Source organism: Somniosus microcephalus, unplaced genomic scaffold (genome assembly GCF_052327205.1).
Source record: "Somniosus microcephalus isolate GS21.2 unplaced genomic scaffold, FLI_Smic_1.0 unresolved_chr3, whole genome shotgun sequence".
NCBI classification, from domain to species: domain Eukaryota; kingdom Metazoa; phylum Chordata; class Chondrichthyes; order Squaliformes; family Somniosidae; genus Somniosus; species Somniosus microcephalus.
In genome coordinates, this window is record NW_028225181.1 from 58,236,851 (window position 1) to 58,246,268 (window position 9,418).

At 50.1% G+C, this 9,418-nt stretch overlaps 1 protein-coding gene across 1 annotated transcript; it reads right to left on the minus strand.

Moving 5' to 3' along the window:
• Positions 1–492: 492 nt before the first annotated feature.
• LOC147091583 (uncharacterized) lies at positions 493–6,694 on the minus strand. Its single transcript, XM_085976816.1, has 2 exons — positions 5,499–6,694; positions 493–569 (listed from the first exon to the last, which is right to left on the minus strand). The coding sequence occupies exons 1-2, from the start codon at positions 6,473–6,475 to the stop codon at positions 521–523; spliced, it is 1,026 nt and encodes a 341-aa protein (XP_085832942.1). The 5' UTR covers positions 6,476–6,694; the 3' UTR covers positions 493–520.
• Between the last annotated feature and the right edge of the window lie 2,724 nt (positions 6,695–9,418).

Consider the following 9,418-nt stretch of genomic DNA (forward strand, 5'->3'; position numbering starts at 1 on the left):
TTTGCCACCTCCATATTTCCCACCGTTAATTTCCCGGTCTCATCCTCTAAGGGACCAACATTTACTTTAGCCACCCTTTTTCTTTTTATATAACTATAAAAACTCTTACTATCTGTTTTTATATTTTTTGCTAATTTACTTTCATAATCTATCTTCCCTTTCTTAATCAATCTTTTTGTTAGCTGAAATTCTCTAGTCCTGGCTACATCTTTGTAAATGTGCTATCTCGAGCAGTCACATCTTTCCTGCAATGGGGCGAGCAGAACTACACGCAGCACTCTAGCCAGTGGCCTAACTGGTGTTTTGTACAGTTCAAGCAGAACCTCCCTGCTCTTACATGATACAGAAAGAGAGAGGCACTGCCCCTTTAAATACCCGGGGGGCACCCATTCCCCTTTAAATGGCCAAGCAATTTTTTTTGTTGAAAAGGGGCCGCAGTCCCCTTTGACTCACCCCCCACCCTCTCACCCACCACAAATACTCACAAGAGAGAGAGGGAAGAATGCTGGTCTTTGTCCCTTTAAAAGTGGCTGCCCACCAAAATGTTCACAGCACCAGGGCTCTTTGTTCTGGATAAAAGTGAAAAAGAGAAAAGGTTCACTTATTTTTAAATCAATGCAACTGATGACTAGCCTTGCAATAAAGGTAATGCAAAGGAATAAACACTCACAAGCTGGGGTTTTTCCACCCTCCTCCTCCTCCCTTTAACAGCTCCTGCAGACAATGAAAGCAGGAAAGCGGCCTGCAGCCCACCGAGGTCCCGCCCCCCTCCCTCGCCGCCATTGGTTGAAGTCTGTCAGCCCGCGCGGTCCGCCCAGCGTTTTCCGCGCTCCTGATTGGCGGGCGCGTTGCGTCAATCAAACACCCCTCCGATTACGCGCTGACGCATGCACGCAACGCCCAGGGGGGTCGGTTGGATCGGCGCACGCAGCCCACCGAGGTCCCGCCCCCCTCCCGCGCCGCCATTGGTTGGAGGACCGTCAGCCCGCCCGGTCCTCCGAGCGTTTTCCGCGCTACCTGATTGGTGGGCGCCTCGCGTCAATCACACCACCTCCCCCGATTACGCGCTGACGCCAGCACGCAACGCCCAGGGGTCGGTTGGATCGGCGCACGCCACCGCAAGGTAAAAAAAGACACGCTGCACAAATGAGGAAAAACAAGAATAATAATAATCGCAGTTTAGAGGGGAGGAGGTTTGGGGGAATTAATGAGTGTTTTCAATTTGTTTCGGAAATAAAAACATTTTGAAAAGCTGCCCAACGGTGCGAGGCGGGCTGCGCATGCGCTCCAGCCAGCCTTTGACACCCCCACGTGGGCCAGCGGGCCGGACACGCCCACTTGTCTTCCCCTGCACCAATCACAGCGCGGGCAGGCGCCCCTAGTTTGTGTAATCTCTCCTCATAACTTAACCCTTGAAGGCTTTGAAAGAGCTCTCCAATTAATCCCACTCCCCTCATATCCCTGCAAATTTTTCCCCTTAAAAGTATCGATTCAATTCTCTTTTGAAAGTTACTATTGAATCTGCTTCCACCGCCCTTTCAGGCAGCGCATTCCAGATCACAACAACTCGCTGTGTAAAAAACTGTTTCCTCATGTCACCTCTGGTTCTTTTACCGATTATCTTCAATCTGTGTCCTCTGGTTACCGACCCTCCTGCCGCTGGAAACAGTTTCTCTTTATTTACTCTATCCAAACCCTTCATGATTTTGAACGCCTCTATTAAATCTCTCCTTACCCTTCTGCTCTAAGGATAACAATCCCAGCTTCTCCAGTTTTTCCACATAACTGAAGTCCCTCATCCCTGGAACCATCCTGGTAAATCTCCTCTGCACCCTCTCCAAGGCCTTGACATCCTTCCTAAAGTGTGGTTCCCAGAATTGGACACAATACTCCAGCTGGTGCCTAACCAGTGATTTTAAGGGTTTAAGAACATAAGAAACAGGAGCAGGAGTCGGCCCTTCGAGCCTGCTCCGCCATTCAATGAGATCATGGCTGATCTTCTGTCTCAACTCCATTCACCGGCCCTATCGCCGTATCCCTTGATGCCCTTACTAGTCAGAAATCTATCGACTTCTGTTTTGAATATACCCAATGACTGAGCCTCCACAGCCCTCTGGGGTAGAGAATTCCAAAGAGTCACCGCCCTCTGTGTGAAGAAATGTCTTCTCACCTCAGTCCTGAATGGCCTACCCTTTATCCTGAGGCTGTAGCCCCTGGTTCTACACTCCCCAGCCAAGGGAAACATTCTCCCAGCATCCACCCTATCAAGCCCTGTAATAACTGTGTATGCTTCAATGAGATCCCCTCTCATTCTTCTGAATTCAAGAGAATACAGGCCTAGTTTACTCAATCTCTTCTCATACGACAGTCCCGCCATCCCAGGAATCAATCTCGTGAACTTTCGTTGCACTCCCTCTATGGCAAGTATATCCTTCCTTAGGTAAGGAGACCCAAATTGTACACAGTACTCCAGGTGTGGTCTCACCAAGGCCCTATATAATTGGAGTAAGACTTCTTTACTCCTGTACTCAAATCCTCTTGTAATGAAGGCCAGCATACCATTTGCCTTCCTAATGGCTTGCTGCACCTGCACATTCACTTTCAGTGACTAATGTACAAGGACACCCAGGTCCCTTTGAGCATCTGCATTCCCCAATCTTTCACCATTTAGGAAATATTCTGCCTTTCTGTCTTTTCTACCAAAGTGGATAACTTCAAATTTATCCACATTATATTCCATCTGCCATGTTCTCGCCCACTCACTGAGCCTGTCGAGATCCCCTTGAAGCCTCTTCACATCCTCTTCACAACTGACACTGCCACCTAGCTTTGTATCAGCAGCAAATTTGGAAATGTTACATTTAGTCCCCTCATCCAAATCATTGATATAGATTGTGAATAGCTGGGGCCCAAGCACTGATCCTTGCGATACCCCACTAGTCACGGCCTGCCATCCTGAAAAAGATCCGTTTATCCCTACTCTTTGTTTTCTGTCTGTTAACCAGTTCTCAATCCATGCTAGTATATTACCCCCAATTCCATGTGCCCTAATTTTGTTCACCAACCTCTTGTGTGGGACCTTATCGAAGGCCTTCTGAAAATCCAGATACACCACATCTACCAGTTCCCCTTTGTCTATTCCACTAGTTACATCCTCAAAGAACTCCAATAGGTTTGTCAAACAGGATTTCCCTTTCATAAATCCAGGTTGACTCTGCCCAATCTTACTATTAGTTTCTAAGTGCCCAGTTATTGCATCCTTTATAATAGATTCCAGCATTTTCCCAACTACTGATGTGAGGCTAACAGGTCTGTAGTTCCCCCTCTCCCTCCTTTCTTAAATAGCAGGGTTACATTTGCTATCCTCCAATCTGCAGGAACCATTCCAGAAGCTATAGAATTTTGGAAGATGACAACCAATGCGTCCACTATCCCAATGGCCACCTCTTTCAAAACCCTAGGATGTAGGTCACCCGGTTCTTGGGATTTATCGACTTTTAGTCCCATTAATTTTGCTAGTACTGTTTTATTACAAATAATAATTTCTTTAAGTTCCTCATTCTCACCACACCCTTGGTTTTCTCGTATTTCTGGGAGGTTTTTTGTGTCTTCCTCCATGAAGACAGAAACAAAGTCTTTATTTAATTTCTCTGCCATTTCCTCATTCCACATTATAAATTCTCCCGTCTCTGACTGTAAAGGACCTACATTTACCTTCGCCAGTCTTTTCCTTTTCACATACCTATAGAAGCTTTTACAATCCGTTTTTATATTTTCGCTAGTTTGTGCTCATAATCCATTTTCCCTTTTATCAGTTTCTTGGTCCCCCTTCGCTGATTTCTAAAAAGATCCCAATCCTCAGGCTGACCGCTTTTTCTGGCAACTTTTAAGCTTCCTCCTTTGACTTAATACTCACTTTAATTTCTTTTAGCCATGGTTGGATCACTTTTCCTTTTGAGTTTTTATGCCCTCGAGGAATATATGTTTGTTGCAAATTATGCATTATTTCCTCGAATGTTAGCCATTGTATGTCCACCTTCATACCTTTTAGTGTAGTCTCCCAATCTACCATGGCCAACTTGTCCCTCATACCCTTGTAGTTTCCTCTGTTTAGATTGAAGACCTTAGTTTCAGATTGGACTACATCACTCTCAAACTTAATGTAAAATTACATAGAAACATAGAAGATAGGAGCAGGAGTAGGCCATTGGGCCCCCCGAGCCTGCTCCACCATTCAATGAGATTGTGGCTGATCATCCAAGTTCAGTACCCTGTTCCTGCCTTCTCCCCATATCCCTTGATCCCTTTAGCCTTAAGAAATATATCCAACTCCTTCTTGAATATATTTAATGAATTGGTCTCTACTGCCTTCTGTGGTAGAGAATTCCACAGGTTCACCACTCTCTGGGTGAAGAAATTCCTCCTCATCTCTGTCCTAAATGGCTTACCCCTTATCCTTAGACTGTGACCCCTGGTTCTGGACTCCCCGACCATCGGGAACATCCTTCCTGCATCTAGTCTGTCTAGTCCTGTTAGAATTTTATAAGTTTCAATGAAATCCCCTCTCATTCTTCTAAACTCCAGCGAGTACAAGCCCAATCGACCCAATCTCTCCTCATACATCATTCCTGCCATCCCAGGTATCAGCCTGGTGAATCTTCGCTGCACTTCCTCCATGGCAAGAACATCCTTCCTCAGATAAGGTGATCAAAACTGCACACAATACTCAAGGTGTGGTCTCACCAAGGCCCTGTACAACTGCAGCAAGACATCCTTGTTCCTGTACTCGAACCCTCTCGCTACGAAGGCCAACATACCTTTTGCTTTCTTAACCGCTTGCTGCACCTGCATGCTTACCTTCAGCGACTGGTGCACAAGGACACCCAGGTCTCGTTGCACGTCCCCTTCTCCCAATCTATTGCCATTCAGATAATAAGCTGCCTTCCTGTTTTTGCCACCAAAGTGGATAACCTCACATTTATCCACATTATACTGTATCTGCCATGCTTCTGCCCAATCACCCAACCTGTCCAAATCATACTGGAGTTTCTCAGCATACTCCACACAGCACACACGCCCATCCAGCTTTGTGTCGTCTGCAAACTTGGAGATATTACATCTAGTTCCCTCATCTAGATCATTTATATATATTGTGAATAGCTGGGGTCCTAGGACCGATCCCTGCGGTACCCCACTAGTCACTGCCTGCCACTCGGAAAAAGAACCGTTTATTCCAACTCTTTGTGTCAGCCTAGATTACATGCTCAAATCTCCAGAGTGGGACTCAAACCCACGACCTTCTGACTCTAGAGGTGAGAGTGTCGCCCACTGAGCTGAGGCTGACCCCTCTTAAACTCCAGCCTAGTTACTGGGGTTATTATCAGCGTCTTCAAACCGCCCCACGCCCCCTCAACCCCGTAATTGCCATTATTAACACAGATCAGTCCTTCATGTGATTAACAGCAGAATGGGACCAGTGCGCTCAGGTGTGAACTCACTGGTGCCTCAGCAGGTCAGATGGATAGCTGAATCCCTTTTCACACACTGAGCAGGGGAACGGCCTCTTCCCGGTGTGGGTGAACTGGTGTTTCAGAAGATCGGATGAGTGCGTAAACCTCTTCCCGCAGTGAGAGCAGCTGAACGGCCTCTCCCCAGAGTGGATGCGTCGATGCATCTTCAGGCCCTTGGAGCATTTGAAACTCTTGTCACAGTCGGAACATTTAAACGGCCTCTCGTCAGTGTGAACCAGCTGGTGTTCCCGCAGAGAGGAGGGACGAGTGAATCTTTTCCCGCACTCGGAGCAGGAGAACGGCCTCTCCTCAGTGTGAACCAGCTGGTGTTCCCGCAGAGAGGAGGGACGAGTGAAACCTTTCCCGCACTCGGAGCAGGAGAACAGCCTCTCGTCAGTGTGAACCAGCTGGTGTTCCTGCAGAGAGGAGGGACGAGTGAAACTTTTCCCGCACACGGAGCAGGTGAACGGCCTCTCCCCGGTGTGCAGTCGCTGGTGTCTCACCAGGTTCGACGACTTACCAAACCTCTTTCCGCAGTGAGAGCAGCTGAATGGCCTCTCCCCGGTGTGAATGCGTTGATGCTCGTTCAGATACTCGGTGCTTTTAAACCTCTTCTCACAGTCAGGGCACTTACAGGGTCTCTCGTCAGTATGAACTCGCTGGTGCACCCGCAGAGAGTAAGAATGGCTGAATCCATTCTCGCACACGGAGCAAGTGAACGGGCTCTCCCCAGTGTGAGCTCGCTGGTGTATCAGCAGGGTGGAGGAGAGAGTGAATCCCTTCCCACACACGGAGCAGGTGAACGCCCTCTCCCTGGTGTGTACTCGCTGGTGTGCCCGCAGGGAGCCTAAATGAGTGCATCCCTTCCCACACACGGAGCAGGTGAACGGCCATTTCAAGGAGTGACTGCATTGATGAGTCTCCAGCCGGAGAGGCAACTGAATACCTTCCCGCATTCCCGACATTTGCACGGACTCTCCTCACTTTGGTTACACTTGTGCCTCCCCAGGCTGCTCATTCGGTTGAATCCACGTCCACACACAAGACACGTGTGCAGTTTGTTCGCACTCTGATTGCTGCTTTCCGCTTCCATATGTCGATGATATTCAGGTCCTGATGAATCGAGTGACTCTGTCAGATCTTCGTGTGAAGTTTGCGTTAAGCTGCCCGTCTGCAATTCCTCCCCTTGCAAGAGATGGTAAAACAGCTTTATATAAGTAATTAATTAATGTAAATACAGGAGAGAAAATAAAGAAAGACTGGCATTTATATAGCGCCTTTCACAACCAACGGTTTTACAGCCAATGAAGTACTTTTTGAAGTGTAATCGCTGTTGTAATGTAGGAAACACTGCAGCCAATTTGCATGATAAATAATGGCCAGGACACCGGGGATAACTCTCCTGCCCTTCTTCGAAATAGTGGGATCTTTTATGTCCACCTGAATGTCTCATCCGAAAGACGGCCCTCTGACAGTGTGGCGCTCCCTCAGTACTGACCCTTCAACAGTGCGGTGCTCCCTCAGTACTGTCCCTCCGACAGTGCGGCGCTCCTTCGACACTGCCCCGGAGCGTCAGCCTAGATTTATGTGCTCGAGTCCCTGGATTAGGGACGTTGAACCCACAACTTTCTGACTCAGGGTGCTACCAACTGGCTGGCTCTCAAGGTCTTTCACATCCTTGCTAAGGTGCGGTGGCCGGGGGAATTGTCACTGCCCCTTTAATCAGAAGAACACACGAGAGGGGGGAGGGAGACCCTTTAAATGTGGAGGGGTTGGGTGTCCCTTTAAATGTGGAGGAGGTGGGTGTCCCTTTAAATGTGGAGGGGGTGGGTGTCCCTTTAAATGTGGAGGGGGTGGGTGTCCCTTTAAATGTGGAGGGGGTGGGTGTCCCTTTAAATGTGGAGGGGGTGGGTGTCCCTTTAAATGTGGAGGGGGTGGGTGTCCCTTTAAATGTGGAGGGGGTGGGTGTCCCTTTAAATGTGGAGGGGGTGGGTGTCCCTTTAAATGTGGAGGGGGTGGGTGTCCCTTTAAATGTGGAGGGGGGTGGGTGTCCCTTTCAATGTGGAAGGGGTGGGTGTCCCTTTAAATGTGGAGGGGGTGGGTGTCCCTTTCAATGTGGAAGGGCTGGGTGTCCCTTTCAATGTGGAAGGGGTGGGTGTCCCTTTAAATGTGGAAGGGGCGGGTGTCCCTTTCAATGTGGAAGGGCTGGGTGTCCCTTTCAATGCGGAAGGGGTGGGTGTCCCTTTCAATGTGGAAGGGGTGGGTGTCCCTTTCAATGTGGAAGGGGTGGGTGTCCCTTTCAATGTGGAAGGGGTGGGTGTCCCTTTCAATGTGGAGGGGCTGGGTGTCCATTTCAATGTGGAAGGGGTGGGTGTCCCTTTCAATGTGGAGGGGCTGGGTGTCCATTTCAATGTGGAAGGGGTGGGTGTCCCTTTAAATGTGGAGGGGGTGGGTATCCCTTTAAATGTGGAGGAGGTGGGTGTCCCTTTCATTGTGGAAGGGGTGGGTGTCCCTTTCAATGTGGAAGGGGTGGGTGTCCCTTTCAATGTGGAGGGGGTGGGTGTCCCTTTAAATGTGGAGGAGGTGGGTGTCCCTTTAAACGTGGAGGGGAGTGGGTGTCCCTTTAAACGTGGAAGGGGTGGGTGTCCCTTTAAATGTGGAGGAGGTGGGTGTCCCTTTAAACGTGGAGGGGGGTGGGTGTCCCTTTCAATGTGGAGGGGGCGGGTGTCCCTTTCAATGTGGAGGGGGCGGGTGTCCCTTTCAATGTGGAGGGGGCGGGTGTCCCTTTCAATGTGGAGGGGGTGGGTGTCCCTTTCAATGTGGAGGGGGCGGGTGTCCCTTTCAATGTGGAGGGGGGTGGGTGTCCCTTTCAATGTGGAGGGGGCGGGGGTCCCTTTCAATGTGGAGGGTGTCCCTTTCAATGTGGAGGGGGCGGGGGTCCCTTTCAATGTGGAGGGTGTCCCTTTCAATGTGGAGGGGGCGGGGGTCCCTTTCAATGTGGAGGGTGTCCCTTTCAATGTGGAGGGGGCGGGGGTCCTTTTCAATGTGGAGGGGGCGGGTGTCCCTTTCAATGTGGAAGGGGCGGGTGTCCCTTTCAATGTGGAAGGGGCTGGGTGTCCATTTCAATGTGGAGGGGGCGGGTGTCCCTTTCAATGTGGAAGGGGTGGGTGTCCCTTTCAATGTGGAAGGGGCGGGTGTCCCTTTCAATGTGGAGGGGCTGGGTGTCCATTTCAATGTGGAAGGGGTGGGTGTCCCTTTAAATGTGGAGGGGGTGGGTATCCCTTTAAATGTGGAGGAGGTGGGTGTCCCTTTCATTGTGGAAGGGGTGGGTGTCCCTTTCAATGTGGAAGGGGTGGGTGTCCCTTTCAATGTGGAAGGGGTGGGTGTCCCTTTCAATGTGGAGGGGGTGGGTGTCCCTTTAAATGTGGAGGAGGTGGGTGTCCCTTTAAACGTGGAGGGGAGTGGGTGTCCCTTTAAACGTGGAAGGGGTGGGTGTCCCTTTAAATGTGGAGGAGGTGGGTGTCCCTTTAAACGTGGAGGGGGGTGGGTGTCCCTTTCAATGTGGAGGGGGTGGGTGTCCCTTTCAATGTGGAGGGGGCGGGTGTCCCTTTCAATGTGGAGGGGGCGGGTGTACCTTTCAATGTGGAGGGGGCGGGTGTCCCTTTCAATGTGGAGGGGGCGGGGGTCCCTTTCAATGTGGAGGGTGTCCCTTTCAATGTGGAGGGGGCGGGTGTCCCTTTAAATGTGGAGGGGGTGGGTATCCCTTTAAATGTGGAGGAGGTGGGTGTCCCTTTCATTGTGGAAGGGGTGGGTGTCCCTTTCAATGTGGAAGGGGTGGGTGTCCCTTTCAATGTGGAAGGGGTGGGTGTCCCTTTCAATGTGGAGGGGGTGGGTGTCCCTTTAAATGT

Coding starts and splice junctions, on each gene's coding strand:
- LOC147091583 (XM_085976816.1), bottom strand. CDS start 6,475: ATGTCGGGAATGCGGGAAGGTATTCAGTTGCCTCTCCGGCTGGAGACT. Junction 570..5,498: donor TCTGACCTGCTGAGGCACCA/GTGAGTTCACAC, acceptor ACTTTTATCCAG/AACAAAGAGCCCTGGTGCTG.